The 23,511-nt window shown below is 39.4% G+C and overlaps 2 protein-coding genes and 1 long non-coding RNA gene across 3 annotated transcripts; 2 read left to right on the top strand and 1 right to left on the bottom strand.

Annotated features, from left to right (window-relative positions):
- The first annotated feature begins 6,179 nt into the window (after window positions 1–6,179).
- Window positions 6,180–9,334, top strand: LOC127762160 (DEAD-box ATP-dependent RNA helicase 41). The gene is made up of 3 exons (XM_052286547.1): window positions 6,180–6,325; window positions 6,691–6,791; window positions 7,470–9,334. Exons 2-3 carry the CDS (start codon window positions 6,722–6,724, stop codon window positions 9,008–9,010), a joined length of 1,611 nt encoding a protein of 536 aa, XP_052142507.1. The 5' UTR covers window positions 6,180–6,325; window positions 6,691–6,721; the 3' UTR covers window positions 9,011–9,334.
- Window positions 9,335–13,637: 4,303 nt separating this feature from the next.
- On the bottom strand, window positions 13,638–15,524 carry LOC127762161 (ethylene-responsive transcription factor WIN1-like). Its single transcript, XM_052286548.1, has 2 exons — window positions 15,273–15,524; window positions 13,638–15,151 (listed from the first exon to the last, which is right to left on the bottom strand). The coding sequence occupies exons 1-2, from the start codon at window positions 15,353–15,355 to the stop codon at window positions 14,617–14,619; spliced, it is 618 nt and encodes a 205-aa protein (XP_052142508.1). The 5' UTR covers window positions 15,356–15,524; the 3' UTR covers window positions 13,638–14,616.
- LOC127762163 (uncharacterized) lies at window positions 14,989–22,900 on the top strand. Its single transcript, XR_008015397.1, has 3 exons — window positions 14,989–15,127; window positions 17,259–17,462; window positions 18,098–22,900. It is a non-coding gene; the product is annotated as an uncharacterized LOC127762163 (long non-coding RNA).
- Window positions 22,901–23,511: the final 611 nt, after the last annotated feature.

Here is a 23,511-nt window from a genome sequence, read left to right as displayed (position 1 = left end):
GAGACGATTCGATTAGTAATTAGCTGCGTTAATCCAACGGGAGAGATCAGATAACTACTGATGCCAGAAATGCTACAGTAGTTAGTACAGTAGTAAGCTCGATGTGAGGCTAATCTGGCGATTTTTCCCTCGTACACAAAAAAAGACAATAAAAAAAACTGGGGCACATCGTACGGCGCCGATGATTCGGAGCATATTCCTTGGTGCGTTTTCCGGGTGGAGGAATATCCAGCCGGATATCCCGTCTCGCTTCTTCCGATGAATCCAATCCAAACGAATTCAAAAAAAAAAGAGAAGAAAATAAAAATCAACGAAGCATCTGCGCTTCTCCTGCCGGTGGATATCCCGTCGAAGCCATGGCCCACGCGACGCCGGCGTGGATGACGGCGACGCGAGGGTGGGGCTGGGCCCACACGTCAGCCAGACGCGGCGGGCTGACGCCGTGAGTGGGCCCAGCCGGGTCAACCGGCCCGGCCACACGTTGACTGGATCGTGTGCTCTTGTATGCTGGAACAGTGATGTGACATGTGAGGTGAGGGGGCTGAATAAATTATGGGGCCTATAAAGAGATTCCTTAAACGAAGATGTTTTGAAGTGTGTTTTCTCGCGAGTTCTCGTGTGTGTGCGACGATCTATAGTCACTCGAGTGAGACTGGGTTATGATAATGTTTTCTTTTGTCCCGTAGTGTGGGTCGTGGCGAAAAGTGCGCTGAGATTGATATTGGTCAAGTCTATGTGGTCCACACGAAAACATATTATATTATTGTCACGTGATGTATCAGCGGTGATATCCGGTCACTTAGGATAATAGATTCTAATACGAGAATCCTACGATATCGTGGTACTATTTTAATATAGGTTTTGTCTAACGGCGGAGCTTAATAGAGAGGTCAACGTAACTGTTGTCTTCATGGTGTTTTGAACCTTACACCCTCTGTCCCATTAAAAAATGAACTTCTGGCTACGAATCAGTACGTAAGTTAGATATCGGAAGATCAAGGACATCAAAATATCTTTTATTATCAAATTAATCCTTTTCGGTTAAGGTGTTTCATCGCTATGCCTCATGGATTGCTCGTGTTTTAAATATTGCATATCATTACACCAATAAAAATTAATCTTTATTAGTTGCATGCAACACATTCAATGAAGCACATTTACTCTTTGCACAAATAAACAAAGAGACACTTGTTAGATGTTGATCATTTTGAGAAGATCTCATAATCCTCAGGGGATAATCAAAATGAGATAGATGGAGTAATTGATATGATATATTCCAACCTCGCAATACTATGAAGTTTGAAGCAAGAGGAAAAGCTTGGAGCTTAGGGTGTGTTTAGTTTACGCCAAAATTAAAAGTTTGGTTGAAATTGAAACGATGTAATAGAAAAGTTGAAAGTTTATGTATGTAGAAAAGTTTTGATGTGATGGAAAAATAAAAGTTTGAAGAAAAAATTTGGAACTAAACTCGGCCTTAGATTTATAGTCTTCGTTTTGTTTGAGACTAGGAATATGCACTCGTGTTACTTTGGTTGCGTACATGTCTACTTATAAATATGAAGGTCGGATTTCCGTTCATTATTAAAAACCACACACATTACTTATCAAAATGTTTCTTATGCTTGAATTATAGACCTTTGACCATTCTGACAAGCCAAGTAGCCCTACAACAAGCTGATTTGAACTATGGAACACAGGCATAACAAAATTCAAAACAGCTACTAAATCAAATCTCAAGTTTGCATAAAGAAGACAAAAGGAGAGGCAAAATTGGTCATATAGCATCAAAAGTTCATGTTTTTTATTTTATAGCACCGAAAGATACCGGTTCACCCCGTTTCATTTTTAACACTTCCATCAATTCTTGATCGTTTTTCGTCTGCCTTAATCGCTATTGATTTAAGATATGACGTTTTGCCAAAGGAGAAAAAAGAAGTAGGGAGAAACAAAATAAACACTCAGCATGCTGCATGCATGCAGTCCATTTGGCAGCCTATCAGTCACAGATGGATAGAAAAGATCAAATCAGATTGATTGTTGGCTTGGTTTTCTCAGCCTCTGGGAGCAATCAGCGCAGAGCTTTTCGATCCGTGAAGCAAGCGACCGCCCACAGCTGAGCTGCTGATGAATCAGCTGAACCTTAGCTATGATAAAACCGGAAAAATACTCCTTGCATATTCTCATGGGGATATATGATGAATGCTGAATGGTAACTGTCCGGAATCATCCCCTCTAGCTGAAACCAAAGAGTCGCCTTTCGTAACCAATCGCTTGTGTGATCTACAGACTCCAGCGTGGAATTGTAGACTTTTAAGCCTTGCTTGGAGAAGCTTACACCTTCAAAAATTTCCAGCTCTTCTAAACGGGTCGAAGAATTTGTCTAGGGAGTTCAAAGTTCTGAGAAACAGCTGATTGGTAATTAGTTTTTAATTATTTAAAAAACTAGATTTTTCAATTTCTGGCTTCTAGCTAATTTTTTGGATTCTATAGCTATAGTTTGTCAGAATTTAGATAAAAAGCTAGGCTGTTTAGAAGAGCTTATGATTCTGGAAGAAACTGTAGCGGCTAGAAACTCCTCAAACATGCCATAAATTCTAACTTAGATTTTGAGAATCAATATACCTATAAAATAAAAAAACTAAAAGCCATAAATCGAGATATTTAGCTTTTTCATACTCTTAACAACTGGCGATGTACGTATCGACTGCTTCTGAGAATCTCAGCGCAAAACAACCAAAAGCTAGAAGTCTCTAAATTCTAATCAGTTAACTACTCACTAAACTGCTGCTTGTTAGAGTCTTCAGCTCTAAGCCTCTAAATAGAGCTTATAATGGTGAAAAGTTGTAGGGTTAGCTTCAATAGGCTGTACTTCATCCATCCCAAAATATAAGGCACAACCACTTTTCTCTCATGTCTCATACTCTCTCCATCTACTTTTGATAGTCATATTTTATCTTGTCACACAGACTAAGGATAAATAATTCTACTTATCATTTATTTAAACATGCTACTCCCTCCATCTACTTTTGATAGCCATATTTCATCTTGGCACGATGACCAAGGATAAGTAATTGTACTTATCATCCATTTAAACAAGCTACTAGTTATTTCTCGTAAACAAGCAATTCATTAATATTTACATTTCTCGATGCCCATGTAGCCAATCTTGTGTGGAAGAATGAAGAGTCACACATTAAATCCGAGAAAGTCATTAAGAGGAAATGTGGTTGGATTGAAATATGTCTATGAAAAGTAAATTTTTCAGATTTAAAAATATGTCTATCAAAAATAGATGGAGGGAGTACTAGTCATTCATCGTAAACAAGCGATTCATTAATATTTATATTTCTCGATGCCCATGTAGCCAATCTTGTGTGGAAGAATGAAGAGTCATGCATTAAATCCGAGAAAGTCATTAAGATGATAGGTTGTTGAATTGAAATATGCCTACCAAAAATAAATTTTTCAGATTTAGAAATATGACTATCAAAAGTAAATGGAGAGAGTAATATAAAGCGTACATGCATGCATACATTAACTATCATCTCTTGGTCTTATAAAATTGATTTGTTTTAAATCTTATACCATCAAACCTCCCAATCACATTGCTTGCATGCATCAAGATGATTCAACCAAGAAGATGATTAAATATTTTCTTGGTCTTTGTGTTTTGAATGGTTATGCCTTATATTTTGGGATGAATGGAGTATTTGCATCTCTGGTTACATGCTTATCTGCCCATTGAATCTTTCTTGGATTTACTCTAGAAATATGCACGCGTGGTAAATCTTTCTTGTTTTTTTATTATTAACAAAGACTCCCTATGACATCTTATATATGATTTATAGAGCGAGCCTATTTGGTAGAGCTCTAACTTCTAAATTTAGCTTCAGGAGTTGGGTCTGGAGTAGAGTTATAGAGCTGCCTAAATCTAGCTCTACCTCTTTAGTTTATTTTGTGAGAGAGCTTCACCTAGTTCCGCTTCCATTTTAGGTGGAGTTAAAACTGTTTGGCTTAGCTGAAGCTATAGCTATGCCAAACATGCCCATATTATGTAAAACAAAAGGTAACATAGAAAAGAGCATGGTAAAAAAGCAAATTGTGCCTTCTTGTTCACCGCATCCATCGATTCTACATCCCCGCCGATTGCTATCGATGGAAGAGAGGAAAAATAAAGAATTAAAGTACAATCTGGACGAACCTCAAAGACAAAGAATCCGATTAAAAAAAAACAGAAAGCAAAGTTGAAAATAGCCTAGGCATAATTCCCAATTAGGCCTTCTTTGGCAGGCCGACCAATAGACTGGAGGGCGGGTATACAGGCCCATTTTTTGAAAAAGAAAGCCCATTTTATTCGGCCCGGAAGTAATTTTCCAGCCCAAACTCGCAAAATCTCACCACATGTCCTAGCTGGGCCTGCTAATGGGTCTCTCGCCGACCCGCCGCCACCGCCATCGCCGGCGGCTCGTCGTCGTCCGTAGGCGTGCTATGGCGCAAGGTTATTACTACCTCCATGGACGCCGTTGACTTTTTTCTAACATTTGACCATTCGTCTTATTTAAAAAAAAATTATGTAATTATCATTTATTTTAATGTGACTTAATTCATCATCAAATATTCTTTAAGCATGACATAAGTATTTTTATATTTACACAAAAATTTTGAATAAAGCGAATAGTCAAACGTTGGTCGAAAAATCAACGGCGTCATACATTAAAATACGGAGGGAGTACAAGGTAAGCTCGCGGGTGCATGCTACTTGTTGCTTCTCACGAGCAAAATTATTATTATTATTATTATTATTATTATTATTATTATTATATTATGTTTTTAGCCGAATCTATCTAACTATATATTAGCTGAAATCAGTATTCGAATATTAACATATCATGAGATTATCAGTAGTAGTTAAGTAAAACGTGTCGACGGGTGATACCCGTAGACCGGATATAGAGGGTATTGGGGTACGTTGGTACAAGGATCTACGTAGTACGACATCAAGCAAACAAAAGACAAGAATTATACTGGTTCAGACCCCTTGATAGGTAATAACCCTAATCCAGTTGATGTGGGATTATATGGTAGAAAACACAGGTTACAAAGGGAACAAGGGAACTTGTCGGATCTGGCGAGATTGTAGTCGAGTTGTTTCGACTAGCTCTCGATGACTTGGCTCCTCGTAGGCTCCGGCTTCGTAGGCTGTGTAGGTTGTGTTGGCTCTAAGATTCGATGCCCTAAACCCTCCCCGGGGGGTCCCTTTTATATCGCAGATCTGGAGGTCTCCACGTAGAAGTCGGAGGTATCAGACCCTATACGATACGCCAACGACCCAGTTCTGCCCGAGTAGGATTCTTCCCGTCTGTAGATTCCGTTAAAGGTTTCCTTAGAATATACAGGAAATATCCGCATGAGCGTGGGTATGCCATATCGATATGTAACGTATATCGAAAGGTAAAGGGTATGCCCAACCCGTAACCCTGACAGAACGGTCCAATCATACTGTTTAGATATGGACAACTCATCTTTAATTATGCTGCTGAAAAATAAAATACTTAAAAATTTTCATATTATATCATCGTTTATTTAACGACAGCTAACTTTACATTTTTATTTCAATTCGAACTACCCCCATTCTATACATCTTTAAGTCCAATGACTTCACCGCCGCTCCACCTCCAAGTCCAGCAAGTCCAATAACTTTGCCACAAACTTCACACACTAACTCTCTCTCCCTCCCCTTTTTCTTTTTCCCTCCAATAGTTGGGGAACCACCAGATCAGTAAAAAGGAGCCTAGATCTAGCGTGTTCGCTCTCCATCGTGTCAGCTCCTGCCTCTTCGAGTTCCTGCAAGCCCGACACCTTTGGCCTCAACGACGATCATGACAATAGCATATATGACGAACGAGGAGGAGAAGACAAATATTGATGGCTAGAGGATATGACTGTGCATGCGAAGGCGGAGATGAGGAACGATGGTGGCTCATGGATAAAGAGCGGTAGTGATGGTGTGTGGAGCGGTAGCTAATGGTTGCCGGTGGTTTTGTTTACCGTCGATACAATTCCTAACCGAGCTTGTATTTTTTTAACGTGTGGGCCAACAATCATTGTAAAGATTAGATAACATAAGCTAGTTTTAAAGTGAAAAATTTAAGATAAAACGGTGGAGTATCTTCCCCTTCCTTCCCTCGGCGTAAAAGAAAGAGAAATCTCCCGTCTCGTCGTCTCCTCCGCTCCTTGCGCGCCAAGACGAGTTGCGCGCGGCTGAACAGGGGAGGGGCGCCGATCTCCATCCGGCGAGCAGAGCAGGGGAGGGGAGGGGATCCTGGTGAGCATCCATCCACATCCTCTTTCTGATTCATCTCTCTCTCATCGGGACTACTTTTGTCTGGAATTTGCTTTGCGTAAACCCTAGCTTCTCTTATAGATTTGGAAGAAGCTCTTCTCTTAATTTCAGAACCTTAACCTTAATACAAGTAACAGTTTGTTTGTTCCCCCAAAAAGTTTGGGGGTTCAACTGAAACCCCAATGTCCCAAGTTGGATCCGCCCCTGATAAACATCCAGTGCGCAAACTCGCTTTTACTAGTTTCTGATGAAAATAAATGAAATGCTGGTTATGATGCATGCACAGCCTTGCCAAGGTTCAACTTTAAGGTGTCTCAGCTGAAATTTTTTTCTTTTCTTCTGTGCAGTTTTGTGGATTTATCTTCCAACATCAATAGAATGGAGCAAGAAGAGAATCATTCAGCTGATCACTTGTCTGCTCAACCTGGTAATGGCAACGAATTGGAAGGTACTTGGGTTGTACTATTCTTCAATTCGTACAGATGTAAAAACCACACAAATTGAGTATGCATTGTTCATGCACAAATAATGAAATAAATAGCAGAAAAAAACGTGACAAAGGATTTTCTTTACAGAAAATGCATTTCATGAACCTCGAGAAACTTTAGAAGGAAATTGGCAAGTTTGTTTTCAACGAAATGTCTCAGGAATTAGTTCAAGAAATCCAATCACAAAAGCTCATGTTCTATGCCTACTGTTCTTTTCTTCTTCCTTTTGCTTTATTGGCTGATGGCCATATTGTTTATCCATTTATGTACTTCTATTGTTCTTTATTCTTACAAACAAAATGCCATCCTCTGCAAAACATGCCCCGTCATTTCTAAGAACAAAAATTAACCATACATATTCTAATATTGTCCAAATCAAATGAATGTGTTCTTTTTTCAGTTTGTTATATGCGTGACAATTCAGTCCTCTTGGACCTTTCCATGCTAAATTTGAGCTAATACTTTGAGGGCCAATTGAAAAAATGCAGTCACAACCACTGCCATCTTTTGAAAGAGTAAATGTTTCATGCTGGCTGAATGTGTCACATGCACCTCCTTTGTGTTATAAGAACTGCAGATCTTCTGTCTGTTCCTTGTATTTCAATCAGTGAACTGATATATTTTCTTCCTTATTACAGAATCATCTGTAAAGGAAAGGTGTTTTGAGCAGAGAGAAGCCCTTGTTGGGGAGCCTCGCTGTGTTATTTGTGGCCGATATGGTGAATACATATGTGATCAGACTGACGATGACATATGTAGTGTTGAATGCAAGACAATTCTTCTTTCCAAACTTTCTGCTGAAACAAGGCCAGCAGTAAAAGCAGCAAAGCGTGTAAATCTTCCTGTTGGCGACGAGAGCTTCTGTATTAGGGACGAAAATTTTCCTAAAATACCCAGTATGCACGATGGTCAGATTGCTTCACTGAGAAGCAAACTTGATATTTGTGTCAAGGGTGAGGATGTTCCAGATCCAATCATGTGTTTTTCTTCCTCTGGTCTCCCTGAGAAGCTTGTGCTCAATCTTGAGGCTGCGGGATATGTAATGCCTACTCCAGTGCAAATGCAAGTCATCCCTTCATCAATATGTAATAGAAGCTTACTTGTCTCTGCTGATACTGGTTCAGGGAAAACAGCTTCTTTTCTTGTTCCCATAATTGCACATTGTTCACACGTGCGATCAGAGAGATGCACAGACAAGCAAGGGCCATTAGCTATAGTCCTTGCTCCAACTAGAGAGCTATGTCTGCAGGTGGAAGAACAAGCAAAAGTGCTTGGAAAGGGTTTACCTTTTAAGACTGCTCTAGTTGTTGGTGGAGATCCCTTGGCTCAGCAAATCTACAGGATTGAAAATGGCATCGAGTTGATTGTTGGCACCCCTGGGAGGCTAATTGATCTACTCATGAAGCACAATGTTGATCTTAACAAAGTTGATGTATTCGTTTTGGATGAGGTGGACTGCTTGCTAGAGAGGGGATTCAGAGATCAGGTCATGCAAATCTTCCAAGCACTTTCGCATCCCCAGGTTATGATGTTTTCGGCAACTGTAAATTCAGAAGTTGAGAAGATGTCAAACTCACTGGCTAAGAATGCGATACATATTTCTTGTGGAAATCCAAGCAGACCAAACAAATCAGTTAAACAAGTGGTCATTTGGGTGGAGTCTAAGCAGAAGAAGCAGAAAATTTTTGAGATAATGACAAGTAAACAGCACTTCAAACCTCCCGCTGTTGTTTTTGTGAGTTCTAGAATTGGCGCTGATCTGTTGTCCGAAGCAATTACTGTTGCTACTGGATTGAAGGTGGTTTCTATTCATGGTGATAAGACAATGAATGAGAGAAGAGAAAGCTTGAGAAGGTTTCTCACAGGAGAAGTGTCTGTTGTTGTTTGTACTGGGGTATTGGGACGTGGAATGGATCTCCTGAAAGTTCGTCAGGTGATATTATTTGACATGCCAAATTCCATTGATGAATATGTTCACCAAGTTGGAAGAGCATCTCGAATGGGTGTGGAGGGTATGGCTATTGTCTTTGTTAATGAGGAGGACAGGAATCTTTTCAGAGAGCTTGTTCAGATTCTGAAGACTGCAGGTGCTCCAATTCCCAGGGAACTTGCAAATTCAAAATACACAACCGGTATACCCCTTGGTGGTGGTAAGAAGAGAAAGCTGAAGTCTAGGTGACATTCTTGACCAGGGTAAATATCAGAGTGGCGGTCAATCTTTCTTAAGGATGGAAAAATTGTATGCCTACCTGGAATGTTAGCTATGTTTTTATCTTCATGGGAATGCAAATGCATCTTATCATCTCTGGTGGATAAGTTGGATATGTCTAGAATTCAATCTTGTCAAATTTCCAGGCATTTCCTGAGCCAACACGATTTCTCAGGGCAAGTACATGAAGTCATGAAATCAGCGTACGTGGCAAATGTAAAAGAATCTATGGCACATGTAAATGTCAGCAAATTGTAAGTTAAAAAGGCTCTGTCCAATGGATTTGCTTGCATATCCTTTGATTGCACTGTTCATTCTTACATTATGGCTTTCAGGCTCTGGTTCACGTATTTTACTTTCTATGCTTTCATTTGAATCATTTTTTACTGGGTCATTTGCCAAGTTAAATGCTACATTTGCACAGATGTCTTCACCTACTAAATAAAGAGTTCTCCAGCATTCTATGTAATTTTTTCTGCTGGGGTTTTAACTGCTTTTATGAGTAGTTTAGCCACCCTCCAAATAATCTCTAGTAGCAAATTTAATGTCAAACGCCAATTAACTTTGGTGTCGTCTTCCTCATATACTCGCAGAATACTATCTCCCATAAATTCTTCTGCCGCCAAACTCAGCTAGACAAATGTCCAGTAGGGTTGAAAATGAAGTCTTAATATTTAAGGTCCTGGAGCAACAATGGGAAGTGAGTGCATTTGATAACTTGAATGAAGGAAGACTCCACTGAATTGGAAAAATTATTGAAAGCTCCTTAAGTATTGATTGTTCTGTTCAGGTTCAATATTACTTGTGTTCAATAATTCAATTCCAAAGAGAAGTATGGGCAATAAATATCTCATTATATAGATAAATCAAGCATCAATAAACAATTTAATTGCACATATAATTAGCAAAGTTTGAACAATACCAGAAGTCTGGGGCCACATTATTATACTACTGAACCCTATTGAATGAGGCAGGTTGGATCCTAGACTTTAGTGGTAGTGGTACTCATACCAAAGGTATAGATTAGGTTGATAAGCTGTCTGGAGCTTGTTGCTGACCAAAGAATGCTGTGTTAAATATGGCAGTTTAACTTGCTGGATAGGGATGAGCGCAGGCTGATCCATGATATTTTAGTTCATTTAGTTGAACTAGAGTAGGTCAAGGAGGACTTGTGGGTCGGCTCGTGCCTATCGTAATGTTGGATAGGTGATTAATCTAGCTAGACTTTTTTTCACATTTGATTCAAACCCTTGTGGAAAATTTCCAGTTTTTTAAAAATATTATTTGCTGTTTGCTTCTTGCATATTTGATGTATGCGTGGGGAGCATGTTGTGATTGTTATAAGCGCAAGCATGCTACCCATATGAAAAGCAACATATCACATGCAACTATCATGTAGGGCACTTAGGATTAATCATGGAATTATCCCTTGTGAGCTGCACAATTGTGGGAGAACAGCACAAGTCTAGATGGCTTACTCCTCTCCAACTTCAATGTAAAATTTCAGAAACCCTGCCCACAGCCTTACTAAGTTGTGAAGATCTGTCTCCCCCTCCTCAACCCACATTCACACAGAACATCCTCCCCCAAATCATGTGGCAGGCTAAGGTTTGAGTCTGGCAAGGTGGCACTAGCAACAGATCTAGTGAAGCTGACACTGGTGGTATTGTCACTCAACTCGCCTGGTTTGCCCTGGCAGGAAAGGTAGCATGATGTGCAGATATGGAGATGGAATTTTGACGCTTGCTCTGCCTGTGGCGATCAAGCATTGTTGAGGACACACTGAGCATGGGACATGAGGTCCTAGTAAGCTGTGTTGATGGTGGCTAACTCTCTGATGTTGGTAATCCTAGATTTTGGGCTGTGGAAACCCTATATCAATCTCAATATACTGACAAGAGGCGGAGAATTAGAGAGGACAACATTGGCCATGGCCACCCCTGCATTTAGACTAAGTAGCAGCACGAAGGATCATGTATTGATTTGCTATGTATAGCCCCCCGTTGAATCGGCTGAAATTTTGCCATTGGAGCTGATGGTTGCCACAGCCCATCTTTGTATGCACCACTACCACATGGTTTGCACCTGCCTAACTTCATCTGACCACCACCCTGCAGCCTCCACCCTTCTCCCTGCTAATCACTCTGATTACTACTTAACCTGTCATGAGAATCCACAGTTCCACACTGCTGTCATCTATCTATGCCACAGTTGTGCTGCATTGACAACATTGGCTTGGTTGCAGGCTTTGCATAGCTTTCTCTTTGCTCCTTTACACCAAGTTCATGATTTGGGGAGCCTGGTCTGATGGGTTGTGGTCTTGTGGACTTGGGAACTGCTGTCAGGTGCTTTTTTTTCTAATTTACCAAGGCTGTGCACAGTATTTCTTTTAATATGATTCTTTACAGCCATTACAACTTATAACATATTCTGTCAATTAATTCAATACCTGCTGGTGCTGCAAACTGTATTTGTTGTATCAGTAACCTTTTGCAATTGCGATGACAGTTTATTTACACAAGCAATTCATGTCACAACAAGATAGAAACCAAGTTTCTTTGTATAGGGAGTAATTTATTTCTTTGTTAGAATTTGAACAGGCTGCAAGAACATGACAGTTATTTAAACAGGCTGTTGGAACCAACAATCTTTAATACATCTATTGGATATTCTAGCATACTTCAACTAGAACATGATTTATTTTAAATGTGATTTGATTTGTCAGCTTATTTGAATCTTTTCAGGTAGATCCATTATATAACTATTATCACTGCTACAGAGCAAGTAACTTAACACTGAATGCATTACTATCTTAATTAAGATGATATCACTGATTGATTTGAATAGGATTGAAGCAAAGGATGGAGTTAATGTTGGGGACCAGAAGTCCATAACAGCTATTAGGCTGGACAAATTTATTGCATCCTTTCGCAATATGGAAGTTCATTGACCAGCTAATGTGGTACCAGAAAAAATATTGACCGCAGATTAGTGGAAAATTTTGGGTGTTCATCTCACTTCTAAATCTTGATGCTAGAATTATGCATAGACAATACACTGCTAGTCAGAGCATAGAACAATGACTTAGAAATAAGGCAAATAATGTTACCTGCACTGGCTGAAGAAATAGGTTTACAAATTTTGGTTGTTGCAACAAATATGTCTGAGATTTGAAACAGTGGCAGTAATTATAGAAGCTTTTGAAAATTATCAATGCATAAATAACTGCCTACCGAATGAAATGAGGTCATCAAACAGAACCGGTATAAAACATGGATTTATGATTAAGGGTAAATGGGAGAGCACAAGAGTCAGTCAGACACAAGTTAAAAAGTTTCCATTTGGTATAGAGAGGTGATGATAAAAAAGGAGCAACCTAAGTAATATAAGAAACCAAATTCAAGTTTGCTATATTTCATAGACATATAGGTCTTTACTCAAATTCTATTTTGTCATGTTATGTACAATGAATGTAATGCCATTTGTTCACTAGTACTTGTTGTGAAGCAGCTATGGTTGGCAGCTAGTTTCCTTCTATGTTTATTATTTCTGTTTTTTTTTATACAGTCGTACCTTAGGCTTGATCAACTAACTGAATTGGGCCCTTATGCATTGACTGCATGCCTTGCACCAACCTGTAGGCAACATATCCTATGCACACAGGCCCTCACGTGTACACACGTGCACACCAACTAAAAAATGTCACCAAAAAATCTAGAAAAAATCATACACATACTTTCAATTGTATTACACCTAGGGTTAAAATCTTAACATCAAATTCATTATATTTTAGCTGTAACAAAAAAAACAAAAAATCTGACAGTTTTAAGGTTGCAATTTTGTCAGAATTTTATCTTTTTTTTATTCTCTATGTAGAATGAATTTGAAGATGCGACTTTGCACGTAGATGTAATACTATTGAAAGTACATGTATGAATTTTCCTAGAATTTTTTGTGATAATTTTTAGTTGGTGTACACGCGAGGGCCTGTGTGCATAGGATACGCTCCCCCAACCTGTAAACCTCAATTACAGTGCTGATACTTGTTTCTTTTGTCGTTCATATGTGTTCTTGCTCTGAAGCTTGGAAAGAAAAGAAATGTAGGGGACCTTGCTCTTCATTACTCATTGTCTATCTTTATACTTATCGTTTGCTGTTTCAATATCTATACATATGTAGTATATATGAACTTTTCTTTTACTTGCTAGTGTTTGAGTTAGAATCCCAACTGAAAATCCCAGACCATTAATATTAAGGTTCACCCGTTTCAGTATTTTCTTGTAGTTGCCAATGATTGCCGAATGGCTCTTAACTACCAAAGTACTGAATGGGGATGATAACCACTAACCAGTATGTAATCTAGTTTCACTGACTCAGCTTCTTAGATGTCTGTCTTTTTAGCACATAAATGACATGAGCTTGAGGCCTTGAGCTGCCCTTTTCTTTTGGTCTATGTCATAATTATCATTTCAAGGCTAATACCAGATGTTCCTTGTCTGAAGGCAAATGTTTCGATTATCTTGATGGCAGCCTAACATGGATATCATTCATGTTGCATTTCCTTATTGAATGAGGGGAAATACAACTTAAAGGCCTTTGAGGTGTTTGCTGTACACCTGTACTCAAATAATCTGTTGATGGTCCATGCATTTAGTCCATAGTTCACACCCTTAGTTTAGCATTTGATGGTTACATGATGTTGGTCATGTTATTATATATCAACACATGGACACAAGATTGGCATAAAGAAGTATCGGAAAAGAAATCTTTCCTCATTTCTGTTATGGTAATGCAGAATGGTACATTGTCATTCAGAATGTGTTGCCCTTGATATGCATATGGAATGGTATCACCAGAGACCCAAGCATCGAATATAGATGACTTAATTTTAGCAAACTAATTTGCATCTAATTGTCCTCACTGAATTTCATTCATTTATCTAAGTTCATAGAGCCTAGAAAGGCTAGAATTACTCATTTACTGGTTGATAAAAAGTGACATGCTAGTTGAGACAATGGAAGGACTGTGTGTTCATTTATATCACTTTAGCTGCTTTTATTTTGTCTTATTTGCTTTATAATTGTATTTTCTCACAATAAATGCATATATAGCTGGCATAAATACACAAAAGCAATTGGTGTTTTCTTCTCATATATATTTTGTTATATAAAAAAGTCCATGGTCCTTTTGAATCATTATGTCGTTTAAAGCGGGTCTTTTTCACAAATATCACCTTCATCATATTCTTGAGATTTGTTGACAGAGTCCAACATTGGCATCTGAACAAAAGATGGACGCTAACACAGAATAACAATCTATTTATTTCCTTTATGAGAAACTATATAACTGACATTGATGTGTAACAAAGTATGTTGATGGAGACTGCGTATATATAGCTTTTCATAAACACATATAGCTACACATAGTTGCAAACTTATATGTCTTGTTACTTGTCTGAAGTAATAGATATTTTCTATTGTACTGAAGTAATCTGAACTGCCTGTGTACCAGCAGGAAATTCTGGAACCATGGTCTAGAGTGGTGACTTCGTTATGCCGTCGTTTCATCCAAGCCTTTCAGATGACAAAGCTACCCTCTCCCTCTCCATGTGAGGGTGAAGCTGGACTGCTCCTGCTCAGCAACTCCTCGATCATTTGCAGCGCAATCTTTTCCTCATCATCCATTGTCACTTGCGAAGCTGTTGCTGTTGATGTGGGCTGAGCTGCAGGTTCAGTTGGTTCTACCTCTTTGTTGAGCTCCACCGTCATCACCCAGTTGGAGTCAGCACGGGCCCCTGCGCGCTTTTGCCACACGCCAATGTGGGACTTCTCGGGGTCGAGGCGGAGGCAGGTTAAGGACGGAGATGGCGCCTTGCAGCACTTGCGGAGCTTAGCACTGAGAATCTGTGACAGGTTGCCCGCGGAGGAGTTCCTGCTACCGCCATTGCTACGGGCGTCCCGGTCTGCGGCCGTGGCGAGATCACCGGTGGAGTTCCTCTGCACGGGGAAGTTGGTCTTGGCGTTGCGGCCACTCATCAGCACAGCAGCCTCATCGTAGGCTCGCGCAGCTTCCTCGGCCGTCTCAAAGGTGCCCAGCCACACCCTCCTTTTACTGCATTAGTTGCAAACACCATATGCATTGAGACTTATTACTTATTAGATTAGAGTATTAGACACATCAAAACATAACATTATTAGCAGAAAATTAGAGGGATGTTGATAGAAGAGCTTACAGGAGGGGGTGTCTGATCTCAGAGACCCAGGAGCCCCAGTGCCGCTGCCTGACTCCACGAAACTTCTTCTTTGGCTGTACCATTTTTCCAGCAGTGGAGAGATTCTCTGCCCCCAGAAGGACAGGGGAGGCAGAGATGAGGCAATGAGCTGCTATTGCTAGGCGCCTCTGAACTGAACGGAGGAGGTGTGGGGGAGGAGGAAAGCACTTGTTTGAGTGAATATAAACTGCCGCGGCCTGTACTTGCGTCTACAGTGCCGCGTTAAATGTGGTGAGACGTATAGGTGGTCAAATAGTACGTACCAGAGATACAGAGATAGAAAGAGAGAATCAAAGAGATTGTGTTTGGCCTAGTTTTCACTGAACATCACCAAGGGCTGGGTTCACAAGCAGTAGCAACTAGCAGGTGTGTGCCAAGGGATAAAAGTAAGGCAGGACTGGAGATACTTCCCTCTATCCCAAAATAACTTCATTTTTTACCATCTTATTTGTCTCAAAATAACTTTTATCTTTTAAGTAAATCATCATATTGAATCTATGGAAGTGGGAGACAAATGCATTGGAGTTTGTTAAAGTGGGGTAAAATTGCATTGTGATTTGTTAAAATAGAGGACATTATGGTATTTTTGTCTTTGTATTGGTATGTACGGGATAGGTGAAAAATAAAGTTATTTCGGGACAGAGGTAGTAGAGGTGAAGAGAGAATTCAGGGGAGGGGCAACTGAAGGTGAAGGTGGTCCAGTCCACAAGGCCCGCAGTGGGGGCTGTCGGTGAACTGTGCGGGTATTAGCATAACCACCTTCTCTGCTAGGACATTGGTAATTAACACTCTCACCTACGCCCATGGTAGCCACATTAATTGTGGGGCAACCCCGGGTTGATTCACATTAGCACATTAGCTCCTAGAGCATTAGTATAAGCTAGGCTAGTTGTTCTGCAAAGCAATTGTGCATTTGTGTCAGATCAACTCCATGGCCATAATTCTTCCACAGCTATGGTGGGGTGTGGATATGGTCCAGTCATGAGCTTTGAGTGCCAGTGGATGCATGGACGTTGTTCTTAACTAGGCGTCTCATATGGCAAGACTTATGCTGCAAACTGCGTTTGGGAATATCTCGTGCTTTATTTGTGATGACGTGTTCAGTTTTCTCTCGTCTTATTGGGAAACTTTCTTCATATTTCAACACTCAAGTCTTGTTTTGCGCTATAGAACTGGAGTTTGAAATGTGTAAGAAAGTGTTGCCTTTAGTGTGTGTGTGTGTGTGTGTGTGTAAATTTAGAGTTTTTTTGGTTAAGACTTGTAAAGTTTTTTTTTTCTTTTTCAAGTTTTCCGTTGTCATGAGCTTTTTGATCTGGGACTGCTTGGAGTTGGTTGGCATTTAAGCTTGTCTAAGGTAGCTCCATGTACACAGCCTGGTTATGATGATGGTGTGTGCTCACTGCTGAGTGTTGCTCGACGCTCTTAGCTGGTGAATCATTTATATTTTTTAATATTTTCTGACACGTTTATATTTCTTCATGATACAGTTAGAAGTAACTCCTTACTGGGTGCAGAACATGATAATATATTTTATTCAGAAGTAGCAGACATCAGGAAGATGAAGTAGGAGCAAAGAGTAACACTCTACTCTTTGTGCCTATAATCTTTCATTGATCAAATAACTGAATTCTTGTGCTTTCACCTTTTTGTGGCTTTCCCAACATATTTGTTACCTTTTCTGTTTGGCAGCTACATGTTGTTTCACGCATCTTGTTTGCCATTGAAGTATTTGTGTAACGTATAAACTGTAATAAGTTCGAGGTGTGGTCTGTTTCTTTTTTTGCTCTCTTCGCCCATTTGAGGAATTATGCTCTCTGTATGCATGTCACTCCTTTATGTAAGTCCGAAAATTCTAGTATGTAATTTGTAATGGACATGATCCAGCCTGGATTCTGTATTTCTACGGATATGAGGTGTTCCTGACTATGACCTTTGATCTATTTACAGGCTTGCAGTCCCATTTCATGGCAAGAGTACTTCGTACACCGTATCAACATTGAAGTATCTGAACAGTCTGCCTGCAATAATTGGCGGCTCGTCATATTTCACTAATCAACTGTCCTTTGCTGCTACAGATGTGTTCTGTAAAAGTGATTCAGATTGATGGAAGTTCGTTGCCCCTGTCGACTGATTAATTAATGAGAGGAACAGGTATGTACAGTGCAGCATTGGTTTTACTGTTTTGGCTCCACAGACATCTGTGCCAGAGTTCTTACTGGATAAGAAGCTTCTGTCTCATATCTTCTTCTGACACTCTGTAGTACTTTTCCTCCTGCAAACCACTTAAAGCAAAAGTACAGAGTCAGAAATATGATCATGTACTAGTAATAATGTAAGGGGGTGTTTAGATTCAGGGGGTGCTGTAAAGTTTTGGCGTGTCACATCAGATATTATATAAGGTGTCACATGGGTGTTCGGGCACTAATAAAAAAACTAATTACAGAATCCGTCAGTAAACTGCGAGACGAATTACTGTAGCACCATATTATCAAATCATGGTGCAATTAGGCTTAAAATATTCGTCTCGCGAATCAGTCACAATCTGTGCAATTAGTTATTTTTAGCCTATATTTAATTCTTCATGCAGGTGTTCAAACGTTCGATGTGATATGGTGAAATAATTTGAGGTGGGATCTAAACAGGTCTCACTTGATCATTTGAAGCTTGTCAAGCGATTTTATCTCTAGTTTTCTCTGTACCTGAGATACGTCTTGTGTTCATGTGCCATTTTTCATTTTTCTTTATCTTGTTTCTAACATTTTTTTTGTATATTTTGTGCAAGATAGAAATATATTATCGATCATGATCGTTCCATGAATTATTCCCGGCAAAATTCTGGACCTTAGCGGGATATCGGAAGCTGGCCGGCCGGTGTATCTTGCTCTCTGGTCTGCTATACCAGGTGTCTGATGAACTGGTGTGGACCTCGTCAATCGATGACTATGATCATGATGATACATTTGTCACCATCTGCGGCACAAGTACTCTGCAACTCTACGTATGGTGATATGGCGTACACTCTTTGCTTTACAATTTCAGTCTCAGCATTTTTCTTGCATCATGCTTCTCCTTAACTGTTACTATTACTCCCTCCATTGTAGGGTAAGGTGTTTTAGTTTTGTCCTAATTCGACCAATCTTATAGGAAAGTACACCAACACATATTACATCAAATTAGATTTATTAAAAATTGACCATGAAATATATCTTGATAGTGTATTTATTTGGCACTATAGGTGTTTATTATTTTCCTAAAAACTTGGTCTAATTTATATTTTTTACTTTGAAAAAAACTAAAACACCTTACAATGTGGAACAAAGGGAGTAGTAGATTAAAAAGCAAGATGTTAGAACTTATGTGGCATAGGAGGGTGGTGGATATATAGAGAGGGTTACTGTAGTTGGCAATGAAGCGGGGGCTGTAAGAAAGGGCGGACATGTAGAGTAAATGGGTGGTGCTTGGGAGAACGTTTTGTTTTAGGATTATATAAGTCACATTTAGCTTTCGGCTTTTGTTCGGTTTGAAGGAATTTTAACCCATAGGAATAGAACAAAAAAATGAAGGAATATAAATGCATGCACTTCATAGGAATTTTTTTAAAATATTTGAGTGAATGGAAAATTTCCTACGTTTAATTATTATCTACAACTTGTAGGAAAGAAAAATTTTCTTGGGTTTTCCTATACTTCATTCCTACAAATTGAATCAAGCTCATAGGAATTAGTTCTTAAGAAATCAAATCCTTTACTTTCCTTTAAACCAAACAAGCCCTTAAATGAAAGATTTTTTAAGGAAGATTCCTTGAACACCCTATAAAATTTTTACATTCCAAGGGATCCTTTAGAGGAGGTTTTATGAGCAGCTAGCTACCTAAAATGTCTTGTCTTTTAAGCAAAAGGTCTGCCAAGTAGCTTTGGAAAAAAAAATACTACTACATGCTGGCACTCAAAATGAAACCTAGTAGCTAATGCTAGGAAACTGATTTCATTAGCTTGGAACCTGATCGAGGGACATCCAACCCCATCGTTTCAGATGACGGAGGAAAAAACGAAACGACATATTTACAAATGAAAAATAATTTGTAAATACAACTTTTATATACGTGTTCTTAACGATCTAAAAGCAAAAAACTGAAAAATAAACTACGGTAAAATTTTTTTTTAAATCAACTTAAATTAAGGTTGGAAATTTAAATTCTGGATGATAAGCATAAGCAATGAGGCTGATCGAGTGGTTGGATGCTTCCCAACTTTACATTAGGAATTAATCTCTTAGCTTAATTAAATAACTTCTTGCCGTTATTAGTCTGTTGGCCGTGCTAAGATCTGAACATCAAAGTATATATATGGTTTGGTGAAGGAAATAGAAAGGGGAAGTAAGTAGGATAAGTGCAGCTGTGCGTTGGTACTACAGTACCCACTAGCAGCTTTCTAGCTACCGTTGAGTACTGTAGTACCATACTTGCTCTGCTATGTTTGTTCTAAAGTTGATGAAAGGACAAATATGGGGACAACGCAATAAAACGCTCTTTAATCACTCTTATTATTAACTAGATCTCCAATTAATTACTGCTTTCCCGTTCTCGTGCATGCACGCCATCACAAACGTTCGTCGTCGAAGAAATGTTTGGAACCGTACGTATTGATCCATCTATGCCAAATTATGTATTGATTTCAAATATAATGCAGATCAAAAGCGAATTTGCCCTGCATTTTGGTCATGTCTTGAATTATGTATCTTGCCCTTGGTTAATTAGGAAGTTTACAAACACTATAAGAATCCATAATTTTCTTAGCGGTCAAAAAACCGCCAAGGTTAATTATTCCATTAGCCGACCGTCAAGTAAACACTGCTAAGTCTAGAAAGTCAACGATATTAAGATTTCTTGGCAACTAACCATAAGGAAATGTCTTATTGGTAGTCGGACTGCTAAGCAAATTAAGAAGACTATGAACTCTTGAAACCGCCAAAAATATATTTAAACTCGCTGGCTGTTTTTTTTGGCCGCCAAAGAAATTAGTTGGTCGCCATGAAAATTATGGATTCTTGTAGTGAGTGCAAGATTTTGTGGTTCACTATATATAATTCGGGAGAACTAGGTTCAGAGTGTACCGTCCATAATTGTGCACAACATTGTATACACGTTGGTAAAAAGTTAGCAAGTGCTATAATCTCGTGAAAAATATATTCTTTGTTTTTCTCTCATTAGTTTTGTTTCATGTGTTTTACATATGTATTCCCATCAAAATTATGTATTTTTTTTTCTATTCATCTGGTTTTTAATGATGTGTTTTAAAGTAGCCCTAAGTGTATAAAAGACATATAAGGACACATACTACGTTACTTATCACAAGAAAATATGCCATGCAAATCACATATATATAGTAGAAACCTAGAAATTACCGTTGGGTCGAAAATGAAAGTCTGAGATTTATTCATGTCATCATGAGTAAATTATTTTACTTGTAATGACGTGGATGAATCTCAAACGTTTATTTTTCAATCCAACAATAGTTATCATATTTCTACTACATGAGTAGTTTCCACTTTCCAGCGTATATTTTCCCTCCTTTATCACGGTTGCTACGTATACAGAGACACGTAGCATGCCGTTCATGTGCTTGTCCCAGCGTATAGCATACATAGAGTTCACACTTTTTGGAATTTTTGGTATATATTCTCTCTTCGAATTCCTAGTATTAGAATTTATCGTATCTCATATCATATTTGTTTTTATAGAATGAAAAGAGTACATGTACTAGTTAGCTAGTAGTAGCCTAGAGGGAATAGAGGAGGTAGCTGCGTTGCATTGGATTTATCGATCGTTCAATCGACGAATGAATGTATGATTCATTCCCGAATGACGGATGACAGTTCGATTGCTAGCCGCCGTCCATTTCTTGATTGACCAGAGATAGACGGAAATAATTAATTGTTCTATTGGTAATTAAGTAAGAAGTTTTAGAGGCGGACACGATTACTAAGAAAGTAGGTTGAAGTGAGTGGTGGAGGGTTGTGATTGGATGAGTAGTGGAGGTAGGTGAGAAAAGTGAATGGTGGAGGGTTGTGATTGGTTGAAAAGAGAATGTTGGTGGAGAAGTTGTTATATTTTGGGACAAATCTTAAAGAGCGAGTTTAATATTATAGCCAACTACTAGCTCCAAAACATCAATAGCCAATTTAATAGCCAATTCATACAATAGTTGCTTACTATACTATTAATACCTGGTCCTACATGTCACACACATTACGTCTTGAAATCCGTGCTGCAGCTGGCTGCTCTTTTCTCTCTTCCTTTATCTCTTTAAAATATGTTTATAGCTGGCTTATAGCCTGCTATTGTACCTGCTCTAAGGGCTAAAAGTTATATTTTGGGACGGAGGGAGTATATTATTTTTTTTAAATAGTTAGATTACACAACAGATGGACACGCACACTCACACCTCGGATGCTTTAAGAGACGGAAACGAGTGGCACATCCCTAGCTAATCTCACTGAAGCCCTATTAAAGTCTACCTATATGTGCGTAATATTCGTGGGCATCAAGAGCTGCATGACTCTACCACCATACTACTACTATAGTGCTTCCTTATTTTGAAGACAAATCTTGTATATATGATTTCCATACCTCCAATCCAAAGTACATAAAAGTTATTAATGATCATTTTAAAGTAAGTTTGATCTTAAATTACCGTTGAGTTGAAAATGGAAGTCTGAGATTCGTTCACGTCATCATGAGTAATTTTTTTTTACTTGTGAAGGTGCGGAATGAATTTTAGACGTCTACTTTTCAATCCAATAATAGTTTTCATGTTTCTATTGTATACACTGGTGGAGAAACCATCTTTGGTCGGTCGACCAAATTCCACAATAGTTCCGGTTGCAATAAAAACCGGGACTAAAGATAATCTTTAGTCCCGGTTGAAAAGGTTAGAGCTACTTTTTGATCTTTAGTCCCGGTTCAAAAAATGATAGGTGATGTCAGACCCCTCTAATATCTTTAGTCTCGGTTGGTTAGTCCCGGTTGGTAACACCAACCGGGAAAAAAGATCGGCATGCGTGGAGAGATCGAGGCGTATGCGTGACTCAGATCGAGATAAATATCTCCTCCTCTCCTCCTCTTCTCACACCCTATCTATTCTTCTCCTCTCCTCCGATCCCCTTCTCCTCGCCATCTTACGCGCCGAGGATCCTCTCCTTCTCTCCTCTCCCCCACTCATCCTCTCCTCCCCTCCCCTCCCCTCCGGCGGGCGGCTACGGAAGCAGCGGTGGGATGGAGGCCGGCTGGTGGCGGCCCGGCGCGAGGTGGCGGGATGAGAGGCCGGCCGGCACCGGCTGGGCGCGGGGCGACAGAATGGAGTCCGGCCGGCGGCGGCCCGGCGCGGGGCGGCGGGATGGGAGGCCGGCCGGGCAAGGGGCGGTAGGATGGAGGCCGGCGTCGCACTCCCCTCCCGGGCCTAGATCTGTGGATGATTTTTTCTTTTCTTTTTTGATGATTTGTGGATGTTGATTTCTGAATGTTGATTTGTGAATGTGTTTGCGAATATTTATGTGAATGGTTTTGTGAATGTATATGTTGTGAATGAATCTGTGTGAATGTATTTGTGATGTTGTGAATGAATATGTTTCCTGTGAATGAATCGATATGAACGAAAGAAAAAACTGAAAAAAAATAAAAGAGAAAGAAACGAAGGAGGAAAAAAAAGTCTTTAGTCCCGGTTGGTAAGATCAATCGGGACTAAAGATGCCTGCGTCAGTCACGTGGCTCAACCATCTTTTGTCCCGGTTGGATTTTTAGTCCCGGTTATTTCACCCGGGACTAAAGATAGGTATTTTTAGTCTCGGATTCGTAGTTCCGGTTGTATAATTGGGATTATAGGGGGGTTCTCAACCGGGAGTAAAGCTCCTTTCTCCACCAGTGATAGGTAGTTTCCATCGTATATTTTTCCACCTTATCACGGTTGCTACTACGTATATAGAGACACGTAGCATGCCGTTCATGTGCTTGTCCCAGCGTATAGCATATATACGTAGAGTTAGCACTTTTTGGATTTGTTTTAGGTATATATTCTCACTTCGAATTCATAGTATTACAATTTTTACCACATCTCATATTATATTTGTTTTTATAGACAAAAAGAGTACATGTACTAGTTAGCTAGGAGTAGTTTAGAGGGAATAGAGGAGGTAGCTGCGTTGC

Source organism: Oryza glaberrima, chromosome 2 (assembly GCF_000147395.1).
Source record: "Oryza glaberrima chromosome 2, OglaRS2, whole genome shotgun sequence".
Taxonomy (NCBI): Eukaryota; Viridiplantae; Streptophyta; class Magnoliopsida; order Poales; family Poaceae; genus Oryza; species Oryza glaberrima.
This window is presented reverse-complemented; position numbering and strand designations above follow the sequence as displayed.

Excerpts from the sequence above, each read along its gene's own strand:
- LOC127762160 (XM_052286547.1), top strand. The coding sequence starts at position 6,722 with ATGGAGCAAGAAGAGAATCATTCAGCTGATCACTTGTCTGCTCAACCT. Across the intron at positions 6,792-7,469 it reads TAATGGCAACGAATTGGAAG|AATCATCTGTAAAGGAAAGG; the intron begins GTACTTGGGTTG and ends TCCTTATTACAG.
- LOC127762161 (XM_052286548.1), bottom strand. The coding sequence starts at position 15,355 with ATGGTACAGCCAAAGAAGAAGTTTCGTGGAGTCAGGCAGCGGCACTGG. Across the intron at positions 15,152-15,272 it reads GAGATCAGACACCCCCTCCT|TAAAAGGAGGGTGTGGCTGG; the intron begins GTAAGCTCTTCT and ends CAACTAATGCAG.